Source organism: Pyxicephalus adspersus, chromosome 12 (assembly GCF_032062135.1).
Source record: "Pyxicephalus adspersus chromosome 12, UCB_Pads_2.0, whole genome shotgun sequence".
Lineage (NCBI taxonomy): Eukaryota > Metazoa > Chordata > Amphibia > Anura > Pyxicephalidae > Pyxicephalus > Pyxicephalus adspersus.
In genome coordinates, this window is record NC_092869.1 from 3,612,164 (window position 1) to 3,628,533 (window position 16,370).

At 42.2% G+C, this 16,370-nt stretch overlaps 1 protein-coding gene across 1 annotated transcript in view; it reads right to left on the bottom strand.

The window, feature by feature from the left end:
• Nucleotides 1–1,735: 1,735 nt before the first annotated feature.
• Nucleotides 1,736–16,370, bottom strand: part of CASQ1 (calsequestrin 1) — a 46,226-nt gene continuing 31,591 nt past the window's right edge. The window contains exons 5-11 of the mRNA XM_072427564.1: nucleotides 15,678–15,751; nucleotides 14,153–14,283; nucleotides 8,858–8,903; nucleotides 8,366–8,420; nucleotides 6,445–6,545; nucleotides 5,522–5,596; nucleotides 1,736–2,872 (exon numbers count right to left, since the gene is read on the bottom strand). Of these exons, the coding sequence (XP_072283665.1) occupies nucleotides 2,639–2,872; nucleotides 5,522–5,596; nucleotides 6,445–6,545; nucleotides 8,366–8,420; nucleotides 8,858–8,903; nucleotides 14,153–14,283; nucleotides 15,678–15,751 (716 nt within the window). The 3' untranslated portion in view covers nucleotides 1,736–2,638. The remainder of the gene's footprint in view (nucleotides 2,873–5,521; nucleotides 5,597–6,444; nucleotides 6,546–8,365; nucleotides 8,421–8,857; nucleotides 8,904–14,152; nucleotides 14,284–15,677; nucleotides 15,752–16,370) is intronic.

The following is a 16,370-nucleotide window of genomic DNA, read 5'->3' on the forward strand; positions in this document are numbered from 1 at the left end:
TCACCTGTGCAGATGTAAATGGTGCTGATTTGAGCTCTTTATTGAACTCGTACAATGTTTTCCTTGCCTCCGGTATTCTTAAATATAGCAAATTCCATCCGATTATTATGTTACTCGCTACCATCTGTGCTGGCGAGCTAATCAATTAATGTAATATCTTACTTCCTCTTGTTGAGCCTACACACCAGCACTTGTCATGTATGCCCTAGGTCCAAGAAGTGAATGAAATCTTGAGAGATAAAACCAAGTGCGTATTTTTATACCAGAGAAAGGAAAGGCGTCTTAGAGGACATCGAATTAAGGTGGACCGGCTCTGAATGTTAACCTGAAGACAAGTTAACCATCTGGCTGCAATGAATGGAGAAAAAATAGAACTGTTACAATGGCTTTCCTAGACAAAACACTTCTCTGGGTATGGTCCAGTACTGACCACACATCCAAAGGCCTCCACAGTTGGCTGTGTAATGTTGGCAAAAGGGAATATTTGGGTTTACAATGGTTTATCTTTCTTTTAAGAGAGAGCACAAGATCAAGTGCCGAAGCCTGCACTCTTGTGGCCAACCCTGATGGGTGCTTGGAACTGCATTTTCTCCAGGATATAGTTTTCAGTTTCACCTTATTTATTCCCCCCTAAAAGACTGTCATAGCTTTTTATCAGCTTGGGACCTGGAGCAGAGAGAGAGAAGGGAGATAACTGGAGGGAAGGCATGACTAGGGTAGGCACAAGGTGTATGGGCACAAGTATGGGCAAGGAGGGGTCAAGGAGATGATTGTGTTAGATAAATAATTGGAGGGGATCATAAGGTCTAAAAATTTTGCTTGTTGAAGGAATGGGGCTATTATGCTCAAGAAGATGTCAGGATGGAGATTAGGTTGGTTAAATAAGAGGAGGAGATAGTGAGGTCTAAAAAGGGGGCATGTGAAAGAAAAGGGCCATTTTGGTCAACAGAAGGCCAGGAAGGTGATTGGGTTAGTAAATAAGAGGAGGCGATAGTTAGGTCTAAAAAGGGGCATGTAGAAGGTAGGGGGCCATTTTGGTCAATAGGAGGACAGGATGGAGATTGGGTTAGTTAGATAATGGGAGGGGATAGTAAGGTTTTAATAAAGATGTGTGGAAGGAAAGGGGTTATTTTGCAGAGGAGAAGGAGCAAAATTTCCACCTGCCCTCCCAGTTTTGTTTTAGGGTGTAGTGGTTTTATGAGGAACGGGGCAGTTGAGGTCCTCAAGGTTGGGGATAGCTGCTAGTATTGTGGTGGATGAGGGAGGACCTATGGTAATTGTGAGGACCTCCAATGTGATACAATTATTAGGTGATGCCTTTAAAATTTTGGTTGTGAATGGACTGTGTGTGTAAAAGTGAATGTTTATGAAACAATGCTGGGCGGTTGGGAACAATAATATAAAGAAGTTGCAGACCCTTGGAGATCTGGTGGTGTGGACCATGCGTTCAAGGACCTGCAACCTGGGATTTGTGGTTATCAATGCACCTTGGTATTGTCTGCTGGATTGGTGACATTTTCTTAGGGTTAAAAATTGTTTATAATAAAGCAGCCGTTAAGGCTATTTAATCCATAAATTGGTATTTGTGTTTCTTGTAAGGGGAAAAGGGTTGAAGGTGTGAAAGGAGTAGGTATCTAGTAATGAAGGGGAAGACGAGCCACCAACCCTTTTTTATCGTTGGTTTGAACTATAAAACAAAACACAAAACTAAACACTAAAAAAACCACATACACAGTTTGGGTGTTACTGATTTTCGGTTTTCTTATCAGTTCAAATTGTGGTAAGAAGATCACAGTAGACAAACATTTAAGACCTTACGAGTGATGCTTGAGGGTTTGTCTTGGGTTCTTTGACAAAAGGGCGATGATATTTTTTGATGACATAAAATGTTGGGCAAACATCAAAATGTACAAAAAAAAATCAAATGATAAAGGCATAAAGTCCAAATGTTTTCCCTCCTCCGAGATGTCGGGACTGCTAAGGAGACATCACTTCTCAAACAAGTATGGTACGTGTACTGTGATAGACAACTTCACCCTCAACTGTTACAAGAAGATTACCAACAAAAAGCCAAGACTGGAATATGATGGAATTTTCTTTTTGATTCCTTGTCCTGCGTTGGCGATAAAATAGAATATTTGGTTGGCTTTTAAATAATGGACTTGTGAAATCCTCAACCTGCACTTGGTGACTGAGGAGCATTTAGGCAAGAGCTGCAGGTTCGTAGGAACGCCTGGATTGGCTAAACTATTGTCAATTGATGACCAGAAAAACTATTTTTTGGTTTTGAAAAGCAATTTTTTTCTTTCTTTACCCAATTGTTTTTTGTATAGGAATTTAATCTGAATCTTAAGACTGTATAGAGATAAAAAAAAAAGTTCCTGGAGACCAGAAAGAACTTCTCTGGTTCTCCCTGGCTTTTGGTGAAAGGCATCTCGTTGGATGTCCTTTGTTCATAGCACTAAAATTTTCAATGGGTTTTTAAGAGTGATGAAAATTGATGTTGAGCAAATTGGATAGGTTTATAGATTTAAATTAAGATTTAAGAATTCATATAAAAATATGTTGTTACTAAAGTCAGGCTTTGACATTTGAATATATAAACTAGTTAGATGCTAACGACTTTTTCAATGACCGTTTAGTCATCGTCATCATCATCATCGTCGTCGTCGTCATCATCATCGTCATCATCATCGTCGTCATCATCATCGTCATCATCATCGTCATCATCATCATCGTCGTCGTCATCATCATCGTCGTCATCATCTTCAGTGTTGATCTCACCCTCCAGAACATCTTCAATCCAGTCTTCCAGCTCATCTACAGTTGGCAGGTCCTCTTCATCATCCATGTCCATCCAAATGCTATCAGCCTGTAGATGGAACAAGGTATTGTGAGTGGTTTTCTTAATACTCTATTCCAACTGATCACCAAGCACTCATACCAGCCCTTTTCTTTAGGCCCCTTCTTTACTAATCCCTGGGTTAGCCTAAAATCTAATCTGAATTCTCCAAATACTTGTGAGAAATGGGTTCTAAAATGGGTTCTACATATCTGTTCTATGGATGAATGCTCCTGGAGCCTTGACCTGGGATGGGAACCCTTTAGATGCTGTCAGATGTAGCTAGTTATTCTTATCTTTCCTTCTCAACCTTGCTGCTCCATTTCCCCATTGGACCATAGAGAAGAATCCTGTTAATGTTCCAAATCAAAGGAAGAGATTCTTCCCCTTCCTCATGGGAAAGTGTTGGCACCCTACACCCAGTTATAAAAATGAAGTGGAGAAAGTCACATGATTCTCATACATGGAAGTACTGGTCAATGTATATATGAGTACATGGAGCCAAGGTATAGGACACTGGTTAGTTACTCCACGCTTCCTAAGTTTAGGTGTACATGTCACAATATAACACAACAGAGAAGCCCCACCCTTTATCTTTACATAATTGTGTTATTTCTAAGATGTCCAGGAGTAGATGGAGCCCATGTTTGATGCCTGAACAAAGATAGTTCTTTCCTTAGGGAAAGCAGATGAAGGCATTGTTATGGGGTGTACTGTGATCTCTGTAAAAGATAATAAATTCCTTACTATGCATGTACATAACATATAAATGATGACAGATCCATTTTTCCTATTCCAAACAGGCCGAGCTGTCACACAAACGGTATTTGTGCACAGCTGAGGCTTTGCTGTTAAATGGCACAGCTGTCTCTTTTTCAGATTATGGCCGGTCCTCAGCACGGCGCAGAGTCGCGCCACATTACAGGGAAGACACGAGGCAGTGGGAGCGAGAGCTGTAATTATTCTCCGGTGAAAAGACACAATGGAGCTCTGGGATGAAAGGGCACCGAACGGATGGGATAATGGCAGGTGCAACAAAGGAAGATTGAAGAACCTTTCATCAGGCACATGTAGAAAAAAAAAAAAAAAAAGAGCACAAAACGCCAAAAAATGTTCTCCACACAGATGAGAAATAGAAATGAAAGAAATAAAGATGTTTCTCACTGCTTAAAAGGACATATGGTAGAATTTAGGGGAAGGTGGGATGATTGTCGTATCGGGACACATGTCTGGGCCACATGTTTACATCTGTGATTCATCATGAGACATCTGGTTGATTCATTTGGATCACGGGGCTGGGTCTAGAGGATATTAACGGATGGGTCAACCAGGAGAAAAGTGACGCATAGGATGTACCCAATGGTGAGGATAAAGAGAACAGGATAAGGGCCACTCATCGTTCTGGTTGGAAGCTCTTGAGTGGTCAATGAACACAGGTCATGGTGACTTCTTCTAGACGATGGTGGAAAGATTGATTCAACAATGTCTGAATTGCTTTATAGGTTATATCACATTTAGTGATGGGTGAGTTGGATTGCTACAGGTTAATGGAATGTCTCAGACCCATTAGTCAAACATTGCTAAGGTAATAGGGATCATGCCAACGGGCTGGTGGTTGTTAGAGGCTCCATGCAACCTTTTTGTTAGCCACCATTCATGAAGAATTTGGCAGGGTAAACCACAGGAATGTTTGCCATTCAAGGTGCTTGGAAGTACAATTAGTTGGACAAATACAGTTGGACCAGTCAAGAAATTTGATCAGATTTAGAAGTACTGAGTCAGAATTTATATATTTTTAATGAGCTATCTTTTACCTGTCAATGACAATGCCAGTTTCCGGAGAATGACAGCTGTCAGGATGGGTAGATCCCATTGTTGGATGGTTGGATTGGCTGAGCCTTTCTATACCTGTCAATGACTGGCAGAGTACCGTTGGGCCAGTCGACAGATGACAAGATGGGAGCTGTCATTGTCAGATGGCTGGATTGGCTGAGCCCTTCTATACCTGAGAAGAACTCAACACATTGCATTTATTTGGGATGTGGCAGCAGATGAATAACATATAAGGGATTGATAATCTTTTTTATCCCCTTCTATACCTGTCAATGACTGGTAAAGTACAGGTGAGCCAATTGACAGATGACAGCTGCCATTGTGGGACAGCAGAATTGTCCGAACCCTTCTACAGGGTGGGGTTCAGCCAATCCTGATCATTTAGCAACCTTTAATGCCTGTCAATGACAGGTATGGTAATGTCAGATCGGAACGCGGGTTGCTAAAAATTTTGATTTCCGATCCGGGAACCAAAATGCTCCAATGCAAGTCAGAATCAACTCTAATAGGAACCATATGACCACCACTATTCATCATTCATTGATATTCACATTAGTTCCCGTATTTGGACATTGACGAAGTTCAACACAAACACATGGTGAACCTAACATATTCACCAATTCTGTTATGTGCAGAATTCTAAGTAATGTTTACGTGTACAAATACAGAGATTGCAGTACTCCCCCTGACAATGCCTTTTTCTCTGGAAGGAAAGTGCCATCTTTGTTTAGGCATCACCCATGTTTACTGCTCCATGATACAGGTAGATGATACAGGTAGGTGTCATTTATTAAATGACACCAGACAGCAGTGGCCATGTAATCAGTAAAACCCTTTCTTACTTACATCAGACACATTCACCACGCCGATATGAGGGCGAGACAGGTCGATGCCAAACTTCTCTTCCCAGTAGGGGATCAGCTGAAAAGGAAAGAAGAGACAAGGGGAGCTTATTAAATGGTGCACTTAGGAACAAATTTCGCTCACGTCTCTCCCAGTCGGCCCCGGCATTCCCACACTCTGAGAGCATGCAGAGCTTGCCAAAAAACTGCCAAGGACATGCGGTCCAGCTATTGTCAACCGACTGCCACAGTTCTGTTGTCCTGCTTGCAGTTTAGCTAGAATGGAGCCTTTGTTGCCCCCACACCTCGGAGCCTTTGCCAGTCTCCGGAAAGAGATTGCAACTCATTCTGCTGTCATTTGCAGAGTGCTAATTATGTGGATTCATAACGATGAGGCCCTTGGTACCAAGTGATATAGTAATGAATTGTGCTGACACAGGTGAAATGGCTTTGAAGGTATTTTAGTATTTTTTTATTATCTGATGAGGATTTTAAGTGCATAGTGTTTTATGAATTGTGATGAGAAAGCTTGAAAACTGGCACTGCCTGGGCGCTCTTTTGTACTGGAACTCCTCAGATCTGCATGGGTTTGGTGCACTCAAAAATCCTGCATACATCACTTTCAGTATAGTTTACATAAGGGACAATTATAGTCATCTGTTGTGCTGCCAACGCGTTTCAAGGGCCCCAAGCACTTGCTTCCTCAGGGCTGATTGGTCTGATTTATCAAAGCTCTCCAAGATTGGAAAGGATAGACTATAATTGGTGAACCCGGTTGATCCAGGTTTGCTGTAACCTATAAGGAACGTTCCTAGCTCTAAGGAGATATCTAAAGACCACCACAACCCATTGCCTTCCACAAAGACACTGAGGCAATCTCCTTATGTTTCCCAAATGATGCAAAACTAAAAAAATAATTATTTTTACCAATGGGAAGTCCTCAGGGTCAATCCAGATAATGCTGAGGTCGGGGTTATCGGTATTGTCCTCTGCAACCTCCTTGATGATCTCCAAGAACTCATAACCATCTGTTTTGAAAAACAAAAAAATTAGACAACAAAATCATTTGAACATTTTAATATAAGAAATGTAAAAGTACCTCAAGACCATATTGTTTTTTGTTTTATAATGAAGTAGGGAAGACTTAGACCAGCCATTGTCAACCAGGGTTCTGTGGAAGTCTAAGGTTCCTCCAGAAGTTGGTGGAGGTTTCTTGAGCTGTGGATGATTGACCTTCCATAGTGGTGCCATCATGACAGCAGAGATCGTTTTATCTGTTTTTAGGTTTCCTCTGGGCTGACATATTGGGCCTGAGACTGGAGAAGACTAATATTGGAGAACCTGGCGTAGGGAAGAGGTAGACCAGCCATTCTCAACCCGGGCTCTGTGGAAGTCTAAGGTTCCTCCAAAGGTTGGTGGAGGTTCCTTGAGCTGTGGATGATTGACCTTCCATAGTAGTGCCAGCATGACAGCAAAGATCATTTTATCTGTCTTTAAGTGGCATTCAGACCACGGCTATAGATAGAACATTCCTTCATCTAACCTCTAATTTGAGGGACATTTTTCCTCCACTGACACCCAGTGAAACAGTTTAAGTAGATGTTTCTCAAGATCTGAAAATAATCTAATGGGTTCCTTTAGCGTAGAAAGTGTTGAGAAAGGCTGGCTTAGAACCTCCTTTAGATTTTTTCTGTATGTCATCTTCTGTAGATACAACAGCAATGGAGGGGAAATCCAATGGATGTCAAAAACAGATCATAAATTAGTCCAGAAGAAGGTCAGAGGTTAGAAGGAGATAGGAAGGAGCTTAGGAGAATGTCAGGAGCAAGCTAGAAGATTGTCAGAGGTCATAGGAAGGTAAAAAGAAGGTCAGAGGGAGTTTAGGAAGATGTCATAGGTTGGCCATAAAGTAGTCAGAAGAAGTTCAAGTGTCAGAAGAAGATAAGTAGTAGAAGGATGTCAGGAAAATGTCAGGAGCAAACTGAATGTCAGTGGTGAGAAGAAGGAAAGCTGCAAGTGTGTGGGAGATAAGTGGGAGCTTAGGGGAATGATAAGAACAGGCTATGAGAATGTCATAAGTTAGAAGAAGGTAAGAAGCAAGTCAGAGGGAGTTTAGGGGGGTGTTATACCTTGGTTAGAAAGAAGGTAAAAGAAAGTTACAGGTGAGGAGATAAACAGGAGCTGATGAAAATGCCAGGAGCAAGTTAGAAGAATGGCAGAGGTCAGAATGAGGAAGGATGCAGTTCAGAGGGAGTTTAGGAGGACGTTGGAAGGTCACTGGTCTGAAGGAAATAAGTAGGAGCTCAGCAGAAAGTCAGGAGCACACTGGATGAATGTCACAGGTCAGAAGAAGATAAGAAGCAGGTCAGCAGGAGTTTAAGGGGGTTTTATAAGTTGATCTGAAATAAGCTAGAAAAAAAGGTACAGGTCAGAAGAAGATAAGTAAGAGTTCCCGGGAATGCCAGAAGCAAGCTAGAAAAATGTCATTGGTCAGAAGAAGGTAATAAGCGGGTCAGAGAGAGTTTAGGAAGATATCATAAATTGGTTAGAAATAAGTTAGAAGAAAGTTACAGGTCAGTAGGAGGTAAGAAGAAGGTCAGAAGGAGTTTAGGAGGATGTCGAAAGTTGGTCAGAAAGTGGTCAGAAGAAGGTTATTGGTCAAAAGGAAATATGTAGCAGGTCAGGAGAATGCCAGGAGCAGGCTAGATGAATGTCATAGGTCAGAGAAAGGTAAGAAGCAGGTCACAGGGAGCCTAGCCATAAGATGGTCAGAAAGAAGTTAGAAAAAGGTCAGAAGAAAATCAGAAGTTTTTAGTTGTAAAACATATCGTAGAATCCAAAACATTACCAGGATCATCCTCTTCTGCGAAAGCAACAATGTGAATTCCATTCATGTCATCTTCCTACAAGGAAAAAAGAAAAATGTGTTATTAATAGCTCCCTTCAAAACAATCACACACACATATGGGGGTCTTCAGCTGCCCTGGGTTTGGGGTTTCATGGGTCACGGTGACGACTCCCTTTATCTGACTTATCTGAGGTTCCAATTAGACCAATCAAGCCTCAAAGCAGGCAGCATCTGCCTACCTAGAGTCAAGATAACCTAGAGTGCTCTGGGAATCCTTTGCCATATATGAAAGGTTTAGTGTAAACGAAAATTTGTATAGACGTAGGAAGCAAATTATATTAAAAGCATAACTAAAATTGTTAGACTTAAAAAACTTAACGTCAAACATTTGGTTTGATAATATTTTGGATGTGTGTGGGTGGGGGCCGGGCACATCTGCTTTCATTTCAAACCCCCTTATCCAGAAATACACAAAAATGCCATTATTCTTACCCAGGTCTCATACATGCTGTCTGGCCGCAGTTTCCTCAGTGTTGGTCTGAAACAAATATGAAAAGACAGATTACAGGGACAGTAACTAAAATATTCAACTCATTTTCAATATTCAATATTCAGGTTGTTTTATTATTTAATGGAGCCACAGTAGAAAAGTCTGATCCCTGGCAGCATCGTGCAGAGAAGGACCTTTGCTCTGCGTGGGGAATCAGTGGTCACTCTACAGAAGTCTGCCACACCCCCTGCTTGAAGAGACCAATAATTTAGCAATAAGCAAATCTTTTACTGTCAGCTGTGTGGCTGTGACTAAGCTGGGGTGTGGCAGATCTCTGCAGCAAAGAGGCCACTGCTTCCACACGCAAGAAGTCCTTACTTGCAGGAGGCTGGAATCGGACTGGCTTTTTTTTCACAGCTGCTTTCAAAAGGAAACAAACTGAAATGTATTTACCTGATTTCAGTTGAAAGTTTATTTTTTTTATCTATGAATTTTTTAATTAAAAATTGAATAAAAAAAATCACACAACTACTAGAAAAGTTTGACTGATTCAGTTAACAGGCGGGCATTTCTCTGTCATTCTTGTTTCTGAGCTGTTAAAGTTGCCAAGCTTTCTACTAAAAAATAATGTGATGCAGAGGAAAACAATACATATATTAGTGAAGAAAAGGGTGGGGAAGGGAGGGGAGGAAAAAAATGTATTTGCTTTTCTGGTGTAAAGGCCTCGCTGTCATGGCAACCATGGTGAACTGACAATCCCTAAGTGTATCTGTATTGCTGCACTTTCATGGCTGATCCTCAAAAGAAGGAGATGCTAAAGAGGGTCTCTTATCTGCTTTTAACCCTCAAGGGGTATTTCAAGGAGACAAGGTGACTATTTATATGGAGCCTAAAAAATATTTGTTTTTCCCTTTTGACTTTGAAACTAGGTGAGCAGATAAAGATATAATAGGTACCCTTTCAATGAGCTAAAACCACCCATTAAATAATTGTCCTAGGGCAACTGGTCATTGGCGCCCCCTTTAGGTTTGCAGTGGTGAAGCATCTATTCGTAGATCAGTTTCAGGTATGAGGGGTCGGGTGAATCCTCCTTTGCAGTGGCACTGGCCCAATGGGGCACCCATCTCTGTCACATGGTGGTGATAATAGGTGCCTCACCCCCATGTCAAGTTACTCTATGGGAATCTTTAGGCCAGTTGGAGAAGATTGGAGAAGACTATCATAGAAGAACCTGGAAGACTTAGTCCAGCCATTCTCAACCAGGGTTCTGTTGAACCCTATAGTTCCCGGCACTTGGCGTCTGCCCATCACCCATCACTATCACATGGCGAAGGTGAAAGGTTCCTCAGCCCTGCCAAGTTACTTTATGCGAGTCTGTAGGCCAGTTGGAGAAGACTATCACGGGAGAACCTGGGGTAGGGAAGACTTAGACCAGCCATTCTCAACCAGGGTTCTGTGAAGGTCTAAGGTTCTTTCAAATGTCCTTGAGCTGTGGATGATTTACCTTTGATATGCTGGCGCCAGCATGACACATGACATCATTTTATCTGGTATTAGGGTTCGTCAGGGCTGACATATTGGATCTGTTTTTTTAAAGCTCTCCAAGGCTGGAGAAGCCATTCTCAACCAGGGTTCTGTTGAACCCCAAGGTTCCTGGCACTTGGTGCTTGCACAATGGGGCTCCCATCACTGTCACATGAAGGTGGTGAAAGGTTCCTCAGCTCTGTCAAGTTACTTCATAAAAGTCTATAGCCCAGCCATTTTCAACCAGGGTTCCATGGCACTCTAGGGTTCCTACAGAGGTTACTAAAGGTTGTGGCCGACTGACCTCTTATTTGATGATACCTACATCTGGGGCCAGCACCACTTGGTAGAGCCAATGACATGACTATAATATCTATAAGGGTGGTATTCCAGCCACCTTTTTTTCCACTGGCTGCCATTTTTTTCCAATTAACTGACCAAAATTGGGTTTAGTAGGGGTTCCCTGAAAATGTTTTCAAGGGTTCATCAGGGGTCAAAAGCTTGAGAAAAGCTGCTCTAGCCAGAATCTGATTGGACAACTGAGAATGGCAGTCAATAGTCACACGTTTCTTTACTAAAGTCTTCCTGTTCTAGGGACAACCTTATCCCTTAATTCCTGTTATGCTGTCCTACACATAGGAAGTGAAATTAAATCTCCCCAACAATGAGACGAGTATTAACATTCCCAAACTTTTTAAAGGATATAGGAAGAGGCTCTGTTGATTTTTATTCTCAAGAGTGATATACCAGAGACCCGAGTAGGCTCAATATTCCTCATTAAATGTCAATCGCAATAAACTAATGCTTCATCCAAATCATCCCCAGCTGAATCATTTTAGGCCCTGATGAAGGTCCTTTAGTCCCCCCGAAATGTGTTGGTTTTAAAATACATTAGAATGAATCAACCATATCTATATAAAATAAATGGCTCCTAATAAAATCTCATAAATCACATCTCCTGACTTTGTTTTATTGAGGAGAAGTGTTGTCACCCCAGGCTAAACTCTTAAAGGAACATTACAACACCTCCCCCTCTCCTAATCCTTTACATTGGAAAGAGATTTTTTTTATAGTTGATACCCAGAAAAGCCGATGACATTGTTTACCATTTTAATTTACAACAAATAATTGAAAAGGATCAACAAATTATTGTTGACGTTCTGTAATTGCTGAAAAGGCTCTTAGTCTGAGTTGAGAAAATGAATGCAGCCGCCACTTGCAAGGACCAAGGAGCTGCATAGATTACATTTTTGTTCTTGGGTTCTAATATTCTTTAAAAGTAAATGGCCCCCTGGTAACAAATGGCCTGAGCAATCACTGGTAGTGAAGTCTGAAATACAGGTGAGGGATTGGCTAATTTCTCTGCAGTTATTCGGAACGCTGAGAACCCGATGACAGAATATGGCAAGTTGACCTCACTCCTGCAAATCAGGATAATGGCGCTTCTGTAACTTTTGATATTTTTTTTGGATAGTTTGAAACAAGGATGTGCAAGAGAAAAAAATAAATAAAGAGGACCTGTCATGAAAGAAATTGCTGCTTTTGCCAGGTCCAGGGCTGTAATCCTAAATTGGTCGCTGACCTCAAACAATTTTATTGGCTGAATGGGGAAGTGAGGTCCAATCGGACGCAATAAATAACTGATTGGATGCCAGTAAAGTGAACCTGTTCCTGTGTCTTTCATGGGCCCTATGGGGTCCCTTTTTAAAAATAATGCGGGGCCATTGGCATACAAAAGAATATTGAAAAACTGGTAATAAAAACTATATAAGAGGTGGAAAGAAATTTCTCAGACTTTCCTCTTCAGTCATGTTCGCAGCAGGAGCGGCACGTGGGCACTTCACGGGTTAAGTCAGCACGAGACAGAAAAACACATTATTTCAAACGTTTCTATGGCAGCTAAATTGTTTTTAACGGGCACCATGGCAACTGCACCAGCCATCACAACTGCCGCTCGACCCCTTGTCGGAGATGGGCAGATGATGCTGTGTGGCTTCCAACATCGCCAGCTAGCCAGAACAACACGCAGCTCGCTCTGAGAAATGTGGGCTTAACCCTCACGCCACCAGAGAGCTGGGCAACAGCTGCAAAATGCCAGGGGGGCTCCACTTATCAACCCCAACAACTGGACAATGTCTGCAGGGTTGAGATGCAAGCGGCGGCATAAAAGAGCATTAAAAATTGGGCTGCTGTGCAAATTATGAACGGTTCCCATTATTCTTTTGTTGAGTTTATGGGTCTGTACACCAGCTGTGCCCATTATCAGGGTTTACCACCATCCCTACACTGGGTTCCTGGGTTTGCACACCAGCTGTGCACAATATGAGGGATTACCACCTTCCCTACACTGGGTTCCTGGGTTTGTACACCTGCTGTGCCCATTATGAGGGTTTACCACCCCTACACTGGGTTCCTGGGGTTGTAGACCTGCTGTGCCCATTTTGAGGGTTTACCTTCCCTACACTGGGTTCCTGGATCTGTACACCAGCTGTGCCCAATATGAGGGCTTACGGTGGTAAGCCCTCATATTGGGCACAGCTTCCCTATACTGGGTTCCTGGGTTTGTACACCTGCTGTGCCCATTATGAGGGTTTACCACCCCTACACTGGGTTCCTGGGTTTGTACACCTGTCGAGCACAATATGAGGGATTACCACCATCCCTACACTGGGTTCCTGGGATTTGACACCTACTGTGCCCATTATGAGGGTTTACCACCATCTCTCCACTGGGTTCCTGGGTTTGTACACCTGCTGTGCCCATTATGAGGGTTCCCAACTTCCTACCATCCGTATATTGAGTTTCCAGTCTTCCCGCTTGCTGTGCTGATTATGTGGGGTTCCCACCATCCCTCCATTGAGTTCCCAGGTCTACATACCCACTTTGTTCATTATAAGAGGTTGTCATTATCCCTGTGCTGAGTTCCAGGGTCTGTGCACCTGCTGTGCCCATTATGAGGGTTTACCACCATTCTTGCATTGCGTTCCTGGGCCTGTCTACCTGGTGTAGCCCTTTTGAGGGGTTCCCAACTTTCCACCATCTCTGGACTGAGTTTCAAGTCTGCACGCCTGTTGTGCTCATTATGAGAGGTTTCTTACATCTCCGTGTTGAGTTCCCAGGTCTATAGACCTACTCTACCCAATTTGTGGGACTGTCAACATCCTTGTGCTGAGTTAAAGGGTCTATACACCTGCTGTGCCCATTATGAGGGTTACCCACCATTCATGCCCAGGTCTGTGCCCATTATGTGGCTCTCCCACCAACTGTGTCCTGAGTTACTGGATCTGTTTACCTGCTGTGCCCATTGTGAAGTGTTCCTACCATCCCTGTGCCTGTACTCCTGATTCTCATTATGAGGGGTCCCACTAAGTCACATAGAGTTCCCAGGTCTGCACACCAGCTGTGCTCAATATGAGGGCTATCCACCATTGTTTGGGTTCCTAGTTCTGGGCCTATTATGGTGGGCTCCCACCATATTTGTCCTGAGTTCCTGGGTCTGTACATCTGCTGTGCCTATTATGGGGGTTACCCACCATTTATGCTGCATTTATAATTTGTAAATGTAGAGGAAGTACCAAGAGGAGCTTGAACATGAAGGTGGGTTGGAATGCTCCCAGATGGACAGAACTTGGGAATTACGGCTGGAAGATTTCCCTGTGAGAACATCCAAGACATAAAAGAAGCCAGGAGCTGAGGAATTTCTTGGACCCTTGAGTATGATTCTTACAACCATTCACCACCCTGAAAAAGAGAGATTCATGATGTCTACCGACCTCTTGTGCTCATGCAGGAAGTCCACAATCTCCTTTTCGCTGTTGGGTTTGTCGGGGATAGTGACGGGCTCATCATGGAAAGGCTCGTAGTAGTCAATCTCATTCAGCTTCAAGGTCAACTTCTTGGCAACCTGATGACAAACAAAATAAACAGTGAGGAGCCATCACTAAAATTTATCATGCATTTCCAATCAGAACTGAAATTTCATTGTTCTAAAGCCAGCGAATAGCAAAACAGACTAATCGTTTCTCAGGGGCGGTCCTATTGAACTCTTAGACCTGCCCACCTGCCTTATTGGCCCCACCCTGGAGGTTCATTTTTCTTAACTGTATACTAAAATCACTTTACAAAAATGTGTGTACCTAAAAAAAAATTTGAGGACACGTCAAAAGAATGTTTTTTTTTCAAGGCAAACTGCTTAGACTGAGCAAATGGTTAACTGTTCAGACGCACACTGCCTGTTGATCGTCTTGTTCACTGAGTTTAGAAGTCACATCTTCTTCAATATCAGCAACTCCTGCCTCTAAAACACCCACGGCAGAAATCAATTTGGATGCGCCGGAGCAATTAAATCTGTTTATTGCGCTCATGATGCTGATATTAGGAGTAACTCACGAGGGCGGCCTGTCGGTTTTATTGTTTTGCTTTTTCTACGACAGCATGCGTCACAATGATGGGCTGCTCTCCCGGTCCTATAACCCTTTATGAGGGCTGCTGTGAAATTGACAAACTTGTGTGATGACTTGTGGGAAGAAGAATTTGTAATGTTGAAGATTCAGTAGCTGCCACATCATTGCGACAAATATGAGAACAGAGGAGGCCCTGTTCTTGTCTAGCTTGGGGCTTTGCTGTACGTTACATACTCTGGTTCTGCATTTCATACACTGGTCTGTGCCCTCTTATTTGATGATCCCTTTATGGTTCTGGGGCCAACACCACTTAGTAGTTCCCGCTGCGTGACTCCAATAATGTTTTACTTATCTATAAAAGTGCTATTCCAACCACCACTCTAGGGGGCACTCTTTACATTGGTCACCAATTTCTAATTAACTGTCCAAAAGTTGGTTTTAGTTAGGGTTCCCTGAGAGCTGAAAATGATTTCCAGGGTTCCCCAGGGTATGCTATGTACAATGTGCAGTATGCTTTATAACCTGTACAGCATCCCTCTGTACAACTTTTTGTACGTTACATATCCTGACTATTGTACCCTGTGTATTGTGCTGTATGTTACATACTCAATATTTATAGTACAGTGTAAGCTACAATACTTTGCATGCAAAATACAGCGGACCACTGCTCTGTGTACATTTTGCTTTATGTTATATACTTTGGACCACTGTGTTCTGCATACTGTTACATAGCCTAAACAACTGCAATCTGCAGACTGTGTTATACATTACATTCCTCAAGCTGCTGCTGTGCTATACCTCACATTTACTAAACTATTACAGTCGAAGTTCTTTGTTGTAAATTTATACCAAGATACATTTTTGAGGATGGATATCTCTGGTGCAGCACTCTTACCTTTGGGTCAAAGGTGGCAAATAATGGGATGTATGGGTGGAACTCTTCTGCAGCATCTTCATAAGCCTTGTAATCTGCAAGAAAACAAAAAAGAAATAAGGAAAAAGTAATATTTACTGTGCTGTACCTTACATAGTTTAGACTGCTGTATGCTGTATTATACATTACATACCCTGGCCTTGTATATTTAAAGTGCTGTGTTGTTCATTACATACCTTGGCCCGTTACAATCTGTATGATCTGAACTATATTAGATACCCTGGCTTTTTCAATTTCAATGCTGTGCTGTATATTACATACAATGGACTCTCTGTATGCTGCAATATATTTTACATACCCTGACCTGTTACTATTGATGTGCTTTGTTGTACCTTACCTGCCTTAGTCTAATAAAATCTAAATGTTATGCAGCATATTACATACCTTGATCTATTACAATGTCTGTGCTGTGCTGTATTGTACATTTATGGAATGCTGCTCTCTCTATGCTTTGTTGTACATTACATACCCTGATCTAATACCATCTCTGTGCTGTGCTGTATAGTACATGCTATGGACTGCTGCCCTGTGTATGCTGTATTATATATTACATACCCTATCCTATTACAATCTATATCTGGTGCTATATATTACATACCCTGACCTGTTACAATCTACATGCTGTGCTGTACATTACATACCCTGTCCTATTAC